Source organism: Mustela nigripes, chromosome 6 (assembly GCF_022355385.1).
Source record: "Mustela nigripes isolate SB6536 chromosome 6, MUSNIG.SB6536, whole genome shotgun sequence".
NCBI lineage: Eukaryota > Metazoa > Chordata > Mammalia > Carnivora > Mustelidae > Mustela > Mustela nigripes.
The window spans coordinates 40,345,534-40,361,755 of record NC_081562.1 but is presented as its reverse complement, the minus strand read 5'-3'; the positions used below and the strand labels follow the sequence as shown (position 1 = coordinate 40,361,755).

The 16,222-nt window shown below is 36.8% G+C and overlaps 1 protein-coding gene across 1 annotated transcript in view; it reads left to right on the top strand.

The window, feature by feature from the left end:
- The window catches only part of NAV3 (neuron navigator 3), a 371,014-nt gene that overhangs the window by 206,928 nt on the left and 147,864 nt on the right, over positions 1–16,222 (top strand). The window contains exons 11-12 of the mRNA XM_059402414.1: positions 364–747; positions 15,080–15,199. Coding sequence (XP_059258397.1) covers positions 364–747; positions 15,080–15,199 — 504 coding nt within the window. The remainder of the gene's footprint in view (positions 1–363; positions 748–15,079; positions 15,200–16,222) is intronic.

Genomic DNA, 16,222 nt, shown 5'->3' with positions numbered 1-16,222 from the left:
GGGTACAGAGAGACTCTGAAACATAATTGGTCTTAACTTCCAGAATAGTTCTGGCAAGCCATTGGGGTTAGGTGAAGGGTTGGTTGAAACTGTGAAACACAATTTTGCTTTATCTACAATGTGACAATGACCTTTCTTTCAAAAGCAAAAAAGCAAAACAACAATCTTCTAATGAATGCCCCATCTCACATGCTGACATCTGCAGAGGTGTTTCGCATCTCATCATGAAAGTATAATTTGACTTTCATGAAAATGACATACTTCTAAGAAATGACTCAGCTCTAGCCTTTCCTGTCTTCATGTATTTTTGGTCTATGATCCCAAGTGAATCCGAGTATAGTTCTTTCTTCATTTGTTTGCCAGCACCCTGGAGACAACATTTGACAGCACTGTGACAACAGAAGTGAATGGAAGGACCATACCCAACCTGACAAGCCGACCCACTCCCATGACCTGGAGGTTGGGTCAGGCATGTCCTCGACTTCAGGCTGGAGATGCTCCCTCCCTGGGGGCTGGCTACCCTCGCAGTGGTACCAGCCGATTCATCCACACAGACCCCTCGAGGTTCATGTACACAACACCTCTCCGTCGAGCAGCTGTCTCTCGACTGGGAAACATATCCCAAATTGACATGAGTGAGAAAGCAAGCAGTGACCTGGACATGTCTTCTGAAGTCGACGTTGGTGGATATATGAGTGACGGTGATATCCTTGGGAAAAGTCTCAGGGCTGATGACATCAATAGTGGGTAAGTGGCCTTGGTCTCTACCAACATTACACACACAGGGAATGTTCTACTAAGATGCATGAGCTAGAGAAAAAGTCATTCTGTCAGCTCACAAAGTCATTAGAACTCATGAAAAATCGAAGGTTGTTTGGAGATATATCAGACCTTCTCTTCTGCTCATTCATGAAGAGTAAAATATCTAAAACTTCTATAAAATCTTTTCATTGTAGGCCCTTAAATCTTTCTGTTGTTAGTTGAGAGAACCAAATGTGCCCTGTGCTTTTTGGAGTGATTTTCACACAATTCTTAAGTCACAGATTTTGTAGTAAAAGACGTGGGAAGGGGACAGGAGGAGTTTTGCAGGGCTGCTGGATTTTATTTTTTCAATTTGGTTTGTCAAAACTGCCTCTAACTTCTTTGAAGACAGATATTTTCTAGCTTTCTTCAGTTATGCACCTCCAATCTAACTTGAGGGAAAATCGTTTTAAAATTGAGATTTTCAATCTCTTTTGATGGTATCAGATTTATTTTTTAAATCATAGCCTTTGTTTTTCTTCTGTTTTCTATTGTAATCTGCAAAAAATATTGTGATTATAAAACTCTTAAAGATTTTGGCAATGTGGAATATTCAGCCCAATCTGAAAATAAGCCCCAGTGGAGGCAATAGGATACTCTATTAAAGCTACTTCTATAAATAATTATAATTCCTTACAGATACAAAACCTTATCCTAACTAGCCACGATTGTATAATGCTAAGGAAAAGGGAGACTTGCATTAGAAGTCACATACATCTGGCTTCAAAACCTTGGCTCTGTAATGCAAGGAAAAGCTTCCCAAATCAAGTTTATAATTTTCATGATTTCCCAAAATGCTAAATTTAGGGATTTGACCTACTTTTTGTCCTTATACATCTGAGAGAACCAGTATCAAAAAGCATTCTTCTATATGAGTAACCTTCCTGACATCCTTCATGAAAGAAAAGAAAAGAAAAAGGAAAATGTTATTTGAAAGGAGACAGACCTAAAAAAAAAAAAAAAAAAAAAATTACAGAAGACCTTTCGATGTATAGCTCTGCTGTGATGTCCCCATATCCAGTGCTTTCATATGTGCTCCTTCCCAGATGCCTAAATTCCAACAGTTTAGAATTCGGGAGACAGATTGCGGTCAGTTAGGGTAGGAGGTAGTTGAGATGCTGCTGGAGTCAGAGTCTAATTTAAATTCCTTTCTACAATTTGCTGTCTGTGGATGCCATGGGGGCTTAATTTGCCCAAACTCTTTGTTTTCTGTAATAAGGATGAAATTGCAGAATCTCCACAAAATTATTAGGAATTAAGGAAATAACCCACAAAATTGTACTTACTCAAAGCCTGTCACAGTATGAGAGTTGAGTCAATTTGTCATCAGCATCATAATTCCATTTATTATCATTAATAATCACACTAACTTGTAGATGTTATTGTTATCATTTTGGTCCATATTAAATACCATCTGGGGGTGAGATACCCAGTTTGGGCAGCACAGGAGCTACACTTTTGAAAGCATGAACTTTTTCTCCTGTCTCTCCCTTTTCTCACCCACTGTTTCTACTCTCACTCCTATCTCCTCCTCTTTTCTTTCTTCATCACTTTAAGTGAGAGCATATGTGGTTTTTTTTTTTGTTTTTGTTTTTTATTTTTTTGTTTTTTTGACAGACAGAGATTACAAGTAGGCAGAGAGGCAGTCAGAGAGAGGAGGAAGCAGGCTCCCTGCTGAGCAGAGAGCCCAGTGTGGGGCTCGGTCCCAGGACCCTGGGATCATGACCTGAGCCAAAGGCAGGCGCTTAACGACTGAGCCACCGAGGCACCCCTCATCAGTCTTACATAACACCCAGTGCTCATCACATCACCTGTCCTCCTTAATGCCCTTCACCCAGTTACCCCATCCCCTTACACCCCTTCCCTCCAGCAACCTTCACTTTATCTTTACGGTTAGGAGTCTCTTATGACTTGTCTACCTCTCTGATTTCATCTTGATTTATTTTTCCTTCCCTTGCCCTATGATCTTCTGCTTCTGTTTCTTAAATGCCACATATCAGTGAGATCAGATGACAATTTTCTTTCTCTGATTGACTTATTTCGCTCAGCATAATGCCCTCTAGTTCCATCCATGTAGTTACAAATGGCAAGATTTCATTTGTTTTGATGGCTGCATAGTATTCCATTGTATATATACACAACATCTTCTTTATCCATTCATCTGTTGATGGACTTCTGGGCTCTTTCCATGGTTTAGCTATTGTAGACATTGCTGCTATAAACATTGGGGTGCAGATTCCTCTTTGGATCACTACATTTGTATCTTTGGGGTAAATACCTAGTAGTTTAGTTGCTTGGTCTTAGGGTAGCTCTATTTTCAATGTTTTGAGGAACCTCCATACTGTTTTCCAGAGTGGCTGCCGCAGCTTGCATTCCCACCAGTAGTGTATGAGGGTTCCCCTTTCTCTGAATCTTCGCCAACACCTGTTGTTTCCTGTCTTGTTAATTTTAGCCATTCTGGTGTGAGGTGGTATCTCACTGTGGTTTTGATTTGAATTTGCTGAGTAATTGTTCATGAGTCAGGTGGCAAAGTCGGGTGGAATGCTAGGTGGGACACTGTGGTTTCAGGATTCTTGGGGCCACAGGAAGATTGGGGTGCCTGACTGCATCAGAGTTCCCAGGCACTAGAGCAAGGGAGCTGGCTGCAATCAGTTAACCTAGGAGTGGGCTCTCAGCTTGATGTTGCCATAAATCATGAATTGCAGCACGGTTTGATGACTGCTCTCCGAGCCAGGGCACAGCAAGCAGGTGAACTACAGGGGGACCTCTTCCATGCCCCTGAATAAAGATTTAATTATATACATAAATATAGCATATTTATATACACAGATACACATGCACATATTAATGTATACACACATATATACATATACATAGAATATACACACAGACAGACAGACACACACTCACACACACACAGGCAGTCAATCTCCTTATCTGTAGTAGTCACCACATATACTGAATTAGTGAATATTGAACCATTGCTCCTAGGGGAAATACAGACATAGTTCCTGTGAGCTTTGGGTCACAACATTTTTATCAACTCATCAGAATATAATCTTTTTTTATGTGTATTTAAATTTAAAGCCACCTTATTTGTGAATTAATACATATTATAGGCTCATTAACATTGAGCTCATGCCTTCACAGCACTGTAATTCATGCCTACATGAAGTTTATCTAAGTCATAGTTTTTTACGAGACACACCACAGCCTTCCTACACTTTGGGACACAAGAATACCTCAAGACTACAGTTGAGGGGGCATTTTAAGCAGCAGAATCTCCAACAGGGAGCACAAAAATGCAGAAAATATGGCTCTAAAGAGCCTGTAAAAAGGAGACATTGACAGTAAGGGAGCCAAATCAAGAAGGGAGAATGTCACCTTATTTATTTGACCTCAGCTGGGAATGTCCTCACGGGCAACTCCAATTGCTGTTCTGCACCTGTCTGTGAATGATCATGGAAGTGTTGCAGTTATTGATTTGCAAATTTTAGCAAGTAAGCAAATTTGTAAATATGGAGTTTGTGAATAATGAAGATTGACTATTTATTTATATACACAGAAAATGCTTATCTGAGGAGAGAAAACATGCATATCTTGGGAGCAATTTAAATCAGAAATCAATGGACATTGACAATGCAATGTGTGAGTAATTTCAAAAGTTTTGTACAGATAAAAACTTAGCTAAAAGTTCAGAAGAAAGAGAAAGTGTTAAATCCAGGCATGAGATAGAAAGGAGTGGATAAGAAAAGGAAATAGTTTAATTTAAATAGCTATAGAGGAGGGAAATGTATTAAGAGAATATCTGTAAGAAAAGGAGAGATATTGTAGAAAGAATGTCATCCAGTGAACTTGACTAAAATATAATTTTTAGAATCAGAGGGACAGTTGGATTAGAGGACATTCACTGACCTTTCCTTTAATCGAGAGTCATGGAATCTGAATATTTAATTTTGAGAGATAGGGTCTATTGTGACAGGCCTCAATAACATTATGCTTAGAAATTTAAACTGTGTACTCTAAGCAGTGGAAATCACTGTTTCTTAAGATTATTTAGTAGCCACACAGAAGAGGTCATGAAGATGATTTCTGAAAGCCCCCCTCAGGGGAAATCTGCAAAATGTATTGAGAGGAGACGCTCTGATGGTAGATTTCAGACACTGCTGCAGAACTTGAGGTCCAAGGTCCATAAGCCAGAAAGATGGGCGTAGCCTTGATGGGGATGAAAGGAGCGGAAAAACTGATATGGGAGATACTACGAAGGAGAAATTTACAGACAAAGTGATAGACGCTACTCATAAGGGCTTAAGAGAGGCAGTGAATTCAGATAAGATGCCCATTTTCTAAGCGCCAGAAAGGGGAAATTATAGCTTTAGAGAAAATAGGCAGAAAAAGAGGCTTTTTTTTTTTTTTTTCTTTTTTGAGAAAGCAGATGGGAGATGATGAGTGCAGAGTTAGAAACATAGAGTGGATGACATTGTGGTATAAGTTGGAAAAGCAGTAGTTTTCAGGGTAGAGATATGATGGCGAGTGTGGTCTCCTATAGAAGAAGATAGTGGAAATTGTGGGAGATGTGTGGACTTCCGGGAAAAGAATTGAGAGAAAGATCCTGAGGTAAAATGTGTATCCAAAATATATTTCTGAGTTCACCCTGTATGCCAGGCAGCATTTTGGGGCTGTGGGTGCAGGAGTGAGCAATATAGGCAAGATACCACATGACCCCCTTGCTAGTGTTTTTTATATTTTCATAGGTGCTCATTTGTTCAGTGAATGCGTAACTAATACATACACGCTTGTAAGTAAGTATGTGTGTATACATTCTTAGATTAGTAGTTTTTTCTTAAGGCAGTGTTTAAAAACAGCTGAGTTCTATATATAATAATATATATTACAGGCGTACCGATACTCAGAAACATTTTGTATTTTCCAGGATTCCTGCTGTATTAGTTAACAGTTACTTCTGTAAGCAAGAAATCTCAAAATCTTGTAACTTAACCCAGAGTTGATTTCTCCTTCAAATAAAACCCTCGCTGTTATTTCTGTCCTTCAGTTGGGAATGTCCACCATATAGTCTCTCAGAGAACAAGACTGAAGTGAATAATTCTGTTACAATCCCAGGATCACCCTGAGCATTGGCATTCAATAAGCAGGTGGCAAAAGAGACGAAGAATCTTGGTGTGAGAGTATTTCATATGTACAAGGCTTACGAGAGGTGCAGATAACTTCTACACACATTCCCTTATTCAAAACAGCTGAATGGCCACATCTAATTAGAAGAAAGGCCAGCAAATATGGTACAGCTTTATGCCTAGAAGGAAGAGGAAGTTGTTTGATGAGATCTGGGTAATTTCTGCTGAATTCATTCATGAGAAATAAGAATAAAATAATAATAATAATAAAGTCACGTCCATTGTCCTTCCTACTTGTTTCCTGCTTCAGTGGAAACCCAGTTCAGACTTCTGTTCAGTTTTGTTCCCTACCAGTCTTTCAAATAAAGTCTTGGGTTGAATGAGCCTATTTAAATATGCATCAGTGGTCCATGTGTTTTATGGTATCATTCACATCCAGTATATTTAAAGAAAAACTAAAAAACCCACAAATCCTATATGAAAGCTTCCCCTGGTGATGGTGACCTGTTGAGCATTTGGCATTTTCTCTTTCCTGTGGCAGAGTCCAGGAACACTGGAATTTAAAGTGTTCCTGGTGGCAGTTCTGTCCCCTGCATGGGAGGTGAGTAGGCATGGTCAGCAGATGATATGACTGGTCGTAACTCACCGTGCTTAGGACTGTTGTGCTTCATTGCTCACCAGTTTACACAGAAAATCATTGACATCTCTAGGATGTAGCCCAGTACCTCAGCCCAGAATTAAAAGGAGGGAAGATGAGAGGGTTAGAGATATCCCAGGGGGGATTTTAATTTGATGATGTTTAAAGTGAGGAAAAAAGGGCATTGAAATGTCTGTGCTACGGTTCATGAAAAAATTGAGTCACAAAGTTAATTTTCTGTTCCCAATTTTTATAAGTATGTTTCAGTGATTAAAGGGACAAAGAGCTCAAAAGACACAGTAATGAATGAAGGTGTTTAAGATTTTTTTCCTCATGTAACCACAAGGAATGTCATGAAGGGAATGGGAATGGAGTTTCACTTTCTCATGCGCCTTAGAACTCAGAAAACTAGTTAATCGGCATTCTGAGAATTCAGAATTTCCTGAAGCATAGAAAGACTTATCTTTTTCTTCTCTTTCTGAAAGTACTTTAAACACTTGGGAATGTGAATCTGCCAGTAATTAGGATTTAGTCAGAAGAAGCCCTCTTACTTATAATGAGTCTCTGAAAACACCTCCATTTATGAAATAAAAAAGGAACGTGATGGAAAATTGGGGAGAAAGTTACATTTTTTAATTGGGTGGCAATTGAAGTGATCTGCAGGTGTCATGGTATAAATAGTTAAGTCAGAACATAACCTAAAATTCTACTTTAAGTCATATGGCCCGAACACAAAGTAATTTAATTCTGAGAAGTGGCCTTTTTACAAAAGAAGGTGAATACTTTTATCCTTCTTCTCCCTCGATTCTCCCTCCATTCACCCTTAGTAAACTTGATGGTGTGAAGCATGTGTACCATTGGGAAGGGCAGGTTAAAGTGTTGGGGTGAAAGAATATATGTGACAAACCAAAGACTCCTAATTGTAATGCTTCTACTCCTTTCATATTCAAGACGGGAGATTTATGTTTGGTGGAGGTGGTGGTCCTATTGGAAAGAGAGATGATAGGACAAGCCAACACGGACATGGCACTTACTCTGTGCTAGACAGCATTCTATGCCTTTGACATTTGTTGACTCATTTATGTCTCACCGTTAACTGTAAGAGGTAAATCTATCATTATTATCTCCATTTTACCAGTGAAGCAGTGGAAGCATGAATAGTTTAAGTGACTTTAAATGGAACTCAGAAAATGAACCAGTTTCTGGGAATTTAAAATTTCTTAAAACAGGCAGTGCTGGACTTGAACCCAGCATTCTGTCTCCAGTCTGTACTCTCCGTCATTGTGACATGCTGACCCTGTGAGACTGTCAACATGTCTACATGTACACATTTCTCTCCTAGGAGTTAATTTTTTACAAAAGAACAGAGCTTCACAGCCATCAGTCATTATTAGTATAGTTTTTGTTTTGTTTTTTTTTTTAAGCTAGCATGTATGATCTAGGGGACAGTAGTTAATATTATCTGTGTTCATCAAAAAGAAGATGCTGAATGATTGTGCCTTTGAAGGTTTAAAAAAAAAAAAAAAGAAAAGAAAAGCCTGTGTGTTCATGTCATTAAAAAATAGCTAATTGTGGGGTGCCTGGGTGGCTCAGTCATTAAGCATCTGCCTTTGGCCTAAGGTCATGGTCCCAGGATCCTGGGATCAAGCTCCGAAGCCAGCTTCTCCCTCTGCCACTCCCCTTGCTTGTGTTCCCTCTCTGGCTGTCTCTCTCTCTGTCAAATAAGTAAAATCTTTAAAAAAAAAAAAAAAAGAAGAAAGAAAGTGAATTGTAACATATAGTGGCTGACATGAAATTTGAATGTAAAAACGCAGAATTCTAATAAGTTATGGTGCAAGCCTAGGTTTTGAATCTTTCCAAATCCCCACGAAAACAGAAAAAGCAACCAGCCAGCACAACCAAAAAAAATCACAATCATTGTTCACACATAAAAGCTGATGACAAAGTATCATCTCAGCCCCCAAGTAAACAGCTGAGGACAGACATCCAAGAGCCAAAGGAGGGGATCACTGTCTGTTTCAGAGGAAACAGAGATAGGCACTGGGGCATCTGGTAACAAGAACAGAAGAACCCAACATAGTCAGAAAACTGACTAGAAAACTCACAGAGCATTTGAAGTTGGCAGCTGAAGCTGGAAGGGCTTTTGACCCCTTGACCAAAAGAGAGAATAAAGGCAGAAGGTCATGTCTGAACAGAATAGAACAGTCTAGTTCCTATGAACTAGTTTATTTAGGTGCCTAACGACAACCCCCTTTCAGGACAGGACCCCACACTAAGAGACATCTTCTGGGAGCAGGAGCAAATTGAAAAAAAAAAATTGGCAACGAAGGTGAACATGACAGTCTGGAAGAAAGTGAGAGATGGAAACAGAATCCAAAAATCTCAAAAAGCTAATGACTGCTTTTTAAAACAATATACAAAAACAATAGAGGCAGTTACTGTGTCAAGTTGGAAAGGTATCTGCATTGTTTCTTTTTATTCAGAAAAATGAATTTCACATAAAAATAAGCAGGAGAAAAGTGTCAGGATAAAACCCTATAGAAGCCACAAATAACTGCAACACATGTAACTAATAAAGGATTAGTATCAATGAGCAAAGAAAAAAGGAAAACAGAACATAGCATTGAATCCAATAGAAAAATGAGCAAGAGAAAGTAAGTAAAACAGAGAAAGGCAAATACCATATGATTTCACTCATATGTGGAATTTAAGAAACAAAACAAATGAACAAAGGAAAGATGAGAGAGAGAGAGAAACAGATTAAGAAACAGACTATTAAGTATAGAGAATTGGTGGTTGCCAGAGGGGCGGTAGGCAGGGGGATGGGTCAAATGGATAAAAGAAAAAAGAGTACACTTATCATGATGAGCACGGAGTAATGTATAGAAGTATTGAATCACTGTGTTGTACACCTGAAACTAGTGTAACACACTACATGTTAACTAGATTGGAATTAAAATTTTAAAAACTGAATACTACTTTTAAAATGAGCAAAAGATATAAACAGACCTTTCTTTTGATGGGTTATTGTATTTACTTGGTCATATATATTTATATCACTTAGAAAGCATCACAACTGGTTACACATGATTACAGATTGCACAAACAATCTGCTTGAAAATTTTGAAATGGAGTCTTTCTAATAAAGTCAGCATTTTTAAACATTTAAACCAACACCGATAAAACATAAATGGCTTATAACGAAGTGAAAATATAATCAACCTGCTTGGTAATCTGGAATTTGTAAACCAAACCAAAATGAGACTAGTAGGTGTTTATTCTGAAACTCTTTTAAAAACTGTTTATCAGTGACTAGTAAGGCTAAATATAGGTATATGTCTCTTATGACCCAGTGATTTCCTTTCTAGATCTAGATCTTAGTTAAGTTCTTGCTTTTGAGCACAAGAAATTGTCGGTACGCAAGTGTTCGTGGCAGCACAAAGACAAAACACAACTCAAATGTCTGTAATAGTCAAATGGATTAATCAACCAGTATATTTGTAAAACAGAATAATAAAACTATAAAATGAGTAATGCAATGATACACATGAAGATAAATAATTGCAAAAATTAATTTTGGGTGAAGGAAAGAAGTTAAAAAAGATTATGCATAGTGTGACTCGATTTATATAAAGTTCAAATCCAGGAGATACTAAACAGTATATTTTTAGGAATACAAGCCCATGTGGCAAAACCATGAAGAAAAGTAGGGGAAAGCTAATGAAATCCAGGACAGTAGATGCCTCCAGAAGGGAGGTTTGGGGATGTGAGTGGGAAAAACCTATATGGATATTGAAGAAACTGCAAATGTTGTATTTCTGAAGCCAGGTAGCAGGTGCATGAAAGTCAGTATTTTTATTATATTTGATATATACTTTTATATCTTATACACCTACAAAAATATATATTTCCCCAAAAGGTTGTTTTTTTTTTTTTTTCAGAAAGTATGTAATTACTCTGATGGTAGAATTGTATGTATTTCTGTTCATTGAGAAAGTAGGATTTGAACAATATAAAAAATAAGTTTTATAAATCATGTTTCAGTGAATTCCAGACATAATTAGAGCATAATTATGCAGATTCACAGATTTGAACAGACTCCATCTTATAGTAGCGGTGGGTAGTGAGTGACAAGAAGGAGTGATGTATCTAGATTATCGACTAGATAGATGGTGTCTTTCCCTTTAGCCATCATAGCATGCACAAAAGGAACATGAGTTTTAGTGGTGAAGTTAATATATGGTCAGTTTTTTCTATATTTGAAGTGCTTATGAGAAAGCCACCTATCTATGCATTGGTAACAGTTTAGTACCTTATTTTAGAGCAAGGTGGAATAATATGGTCTAGAAATATTAATTTGGATAGTAGAAACCTAAAGTAAATGCCACGAGTATGCAAATTTGCCGACACGAAAAGAAGCAGGCTGTCAGTAGAAATGACAAAGAATTAGGAAATGCTTTGTGAGACTTTTTTTTTATGTGAATTCTTTTACAACTTATTGAATTTGAACATGGCTAAAATTATTCTGACTTTCATAGTTAGAGGTAATTCATTTTTTGTCAGTAACCCTCACAAGTTTTGTTCCAACTTTTTGTACCAATCTTCCCTGTGTCTATTATGGTCTTCTTAAATTCATCTTGGCTGACAGTTTTGAAGTTTAGATATAACACTGTTAGGAAATCATTTTTTAAATTTTACATTATTCTTTCAAAATGACCCCCTAACATTGATAGCTCCCAAACCGTAGTATAATATTTCTAAAGGAGCTATAAAATTCATGTTCTTACAGATTTTTAAATCCTTCAGAAAGAATGAAAGAAGGAAGGATTACCAAGAAAAAATTCAAATCAGGGATATGTCTTACTTGTGTAATGCCTGATGTGGTTTTTTTTTTTTTTAATTTAAATTCAATTAGCCAACATAAAATAGTACATCATTAGTTTCAGATGTACAGTTCAGTTACTCATCTGTTGCATATAACCCCCAGTGCATGTCACATCACATGCCCTCCTTAATGCCCATCACCCTGTTATCCCATCTCCCATCCAGCAACCTTCAGGTTTTTTTTTTTTTTTTTCATAGTTAAAAGTCTCTCATGATTTCTCTCTCTGACTTCCTCCCATTCAGTTTTCCTTCCCTTACCCTGTGGTACTCTGCTCTGTCTCTTGTATTACACATATATTGTGGATAATTATCTTTCTCTGATTGACTTATTTCACTCAGCATAATACCCTCCAGTTCCATCCAAGTCAGTGTGTATAAGAGGTCATCCTTTTTGATAGCTGAGTAATATTCCATTGTACAAATCCCACTTCTTCTTTATCCATTCATCCATCAATGGACATCTGTCTGGGCTCTTTCCATAGTTTGGCTATTGTGAACATTGCTGCAATAAACACTGCGGTGCAGGTGCCTCTTTGGATCATAGTATTTGTATCTTTGGCGTAAATCTCTCATAGTGCAATTGCTGGATTATATGGTAGCCCTATTTTTAACTTCTTGTGGGACCTCCATACTGTATATTGTTTTTTAAGTAACAAAGTCATGGTTCTGTTATGAAAATGCCCTACCAACACCCAAATGAGAGTATGTCTGTGTAAACGGAGGAATTATAACAGAGTACTTTTTTAAAAGATTTTATTTATTTAACAGAGATCTCAAGTAGGCAGAGAGACACACAGAGAGAGGGAGGGGGAAGGCAGAAAGAGAGAGAGAAGGAAGCAGGCTCCCCGCTGAGCAAAGAGTCCGATCCGGGGCTCGATCCCAGGACCCTGAGATCATGACCCAAGCAGACACCAGGGGCTTGACCCACTGAGCCACCCAGGCACCTCATATAACTGAGTATTTTTTGATTCAATTAATACCTCTTGTAAACCTACTTGATATGAACTGGAAAATTGAAGGGCCCAAGAAAAATGACTATCCTTTGAAATGTTTCCCCAAAAAATAGGTTTTCTCTTAATGTATTGAGGTTTTAAACACATGGTTTTTTTTTTTTTTCCTTTGGAAAATTAGTTTTCAAAAACAGTTAATATTTGTCTATAGAACTTACTCTTCTGTAAATATGGAAAATTGGAAGGTTATATTTCTAATAGAAGTGATCTGTCATCTTATTTCTTATTTTCATGCATCACCATTATGGGTAAAGTTACTGAAATCAGCTATAATGCTTTCTTTTTATAATATGGAAGCCTTTTGAATCACATAATATATTTGTTGATCCCCAGTTATATGGAAAACCTTTGTTAAACAGTTTCGGAGATGCACAGATGAAGAAGACAGACATGAAATGAGACCTATATGAAACATAGTGTGTTCACATTGTTACAGCTTCCTCCAAGGTTAAGATTAAGCATGTTGGTAGTTTTTATTTTTTATTTTTTTAGAAGATTTTATTTATTTATTTGAGAGGGAGAGAGTGAGAGAGAGCATGAGAGCTGAGAAGATCAGAGGGAGAAGCAGACTCCCTATGGAGTTGGGAGCCCAGTGTGGGACTCAATCCTGGGACTCTGAGATCAAGATCTGAGCCGAATGCAGTTGCTTAACCAACTTAGCCAAAAGGGCAGAGGAGTAGCTCACTTATCTGGAGAAATATCAACTACCTTCAACCTTTTGAAACACAATTTCAAAAGGAAAATGATTGAGAAAAACATTTGCCACTAAACACTTTTACTTTACCAGGAATTCTACAAACTCTACCTTACAAGGCCATAAAAACATTTAGATATTTGTCTAGTACTGTGTGGGAAATTCGGTAAGAAATTGAAAGTAAGAATAAACCCTGAACTACAACCCCAAGATGGGACAGCTGACAAATGAAAATGCATGAAGGACAAATGTCCCTTCACTCTTTTAATTTAACTGATGCTCCTAATCATGAATTAGTTATAAAAAAAAAAAGTGAAATTGTATCTAGTATTTCTTATCTAAAAGAGTAGATCAGTGTTTAATACATTTTGGAGCAAAAGTCCTTCTTTATTTTTTCTGGTTGGTGGGATTGAATTCTTTACTGATCAAGAAAACTCACCATGTAGAGTCCCTTATAAGGATAATGCAGTATGACCTAAGTTTTGTATATAAAATTCATCTATTTCCTTTTCAAAATATGTGGAAGAGACTTTGTAAATAACAAATAGCTACTTTTTATGAGGTTCTCATATTAAGATCTTTTTGTATTTTTTCTTTATCATAAAATCTGCCTGCAGATTTTATTCTTCCCATTTTCAGAGGAAGAAATTAAGGCACAGTTTAAGAAACTTGTTTAAGTTCCTTCAGCTAGTAAGGACAGAATTTATTGATCATGTAAGTCATTAGCCAGTTTCATAATCCTAGCTTTAACTATTTGGTCAGTCTTCAATATGGTCATGACTAAACATTTTTTATCACAAAAATTGAAATCAACTTAAATTTGCTTAAGCAAATTATGGTCATGATTATAAATAAGCAAGAGTACCTCTTAGAACCCAAGGATGAGTTGTGAAGTTGAAACTACGTGGCCAAGTGTCTGCTTCCTTTTGTGCACCTGGGGGTTGTTTTTACTTTGCTGAGCAGCTTTCTCTGTAGCTTCTTATGTTTGCTGGAGATAACTACATCTCCTGGGTGTTCATTATCATCAACTGTATTCACAAAGAAAGCCCGAGGAGCTGTCTTTTAATCCTAGTTCTCGAGAAAGAAAAATCTGATTAGCCCAGCGTGGGGTAGGAGATTAAACAATGTGCCCTAGTCCGCAGCCACGGAAGCAGGATTGCTAGTAGTATTTGGTCTACCATCCCTGTGCAATGATGGTGTTCCTGTGATGTCCTGGAAGTAGTTCTCAAAGATAGGAAGTGGGTCAGTCAGTGTGACCTTTCACTTCAGATAGTAATGTGTGGTGGTTAAAATCATTCTGGAGCCAACTTTCTAGATTTTTTTCTTAGTTCTGCCATGACTGGTTGAGTAAAATGTTACTTAACCCTTTTGTGCTTACTTACTTTCTTTCTCTAATATGGTGATAAAAATATTATTAACTATTTAATATTAATAATATTAAACATATTATTAAACTCTTTAGAACAGTTTCTGACAAACATTTGATGCATCTTGACTATTATTTTATCTTTGTGGTCAATTGGTAAGATACATTTTACTTATCAAATAACTTAATCTAGTTTTAGGTTTAGTAATATTCCATTACTCCTGTGACCTTGATTGCTTCAAAAATGATACTTATAAAATGAAATAATCTTGCTCTTATTTTTCTAAGAGTTAAATTATCTCCAAGCCTGTCCAAAATTTTAACAAAAGGCAAAAAAATGAATAGGCTAGTAGGCTAGTTAGTTGTTAGAGTAAGGAAGATTGATTTCCTAATATACTTGAAAAATACTCAAATTCTTCCTGTTGAGTAAAATGTTTTTATAGAAAAAACTGTAGTAAAGCACATTTGCATAATTATTAAAAATTGTGAACACTGTTAAATTACACAGATGAGATCATTTAATTTTATGTTGATTAATTACACATTTACTTTCAGGTACATGACAGATGGAGGGCTCAACCTGTATACTAGAAGTCTGAATAGAATACCAGATACAACTACTTCCAGAGAGGTCATCCAGAGAGGAGTTCATGACGTGACAGTGGATGCGGACAGGTAATGCTATCAGCATTTATGATAGTGAGAACAGCATAAAGCAATTTCAGAAATGAGATCCTAGGGTTTGACAGTATAAGTTAAAAGACTTTTTATTCCAATATAATAATTATTTTGAAATGTTTTTAAAACTAATCTAGTTTTTCTTACAAGACTTGTTTAGCTCTATATACTGCATTGGTAAGAATATTTAACAACTTTCAGGTACGTGGCAGCAAATTTTAATATCTGTAAAAGCAAAACGATACACATAGACTTAAGTTCCTTCCTTGAAAAGAACCCTGGCTGTTAAGTTTGTTTAGGTTTGGATATTCTCAGATTTACCTGGAGGCTAATGATATAAAGATTAAAAGAATTCAAATTATCAGGTACAATAAACTTGATGCTTTTCTTGAGGAGTTTGATGAAAGCATAGAACTCTTGCCTTAGGCTAATTTCTGTTTTGTAATTGTTTCAGGATGTTTAAAGCTCTGTGTGTGTGTGTGTGTGTGTGTGTGTGTGTGTGTATGCACGTGTGTGTGTATGCACGTGTGCATGCGTGTGCTAGTTATTTTGCTCAAAGTTGTTTTGTCAATTTGATCAGAACCACTGCTGTTAGAAAATATTGTTCTTGTAAAACAGTATTGTAAGACATACTTCTGACCTGATTTTGCCCTCTCTTTACTCAGAATTTTGACTTTATTCATCAGGAAGGTATATAGTTTTATTTCTAAAACTATGACATATCAGTACCTAGAGTGGTTCTTTACTAAAGTTAGCACTAAGGAAGAGGACAAAAGGTTGTGATTTAATGTATCCACATTCTGAAGTAGAAACTGTGCACAATTCATTGCACATTTTAACATAGCCAACTCAGAAGGCTTGGATTTTGATATTAGTTATCAGTTTCTCCTCACTCAAATTATGTTGATATATTTTGGTGGGGATTTGGGGCTTAACTCTTTTTTTTTTTAAGATTTTATTTATTTATTTGTCAGAGAAACATAGTGCACAAGCAGGCAGAGTGGCAGGCAGAGGCAGAGA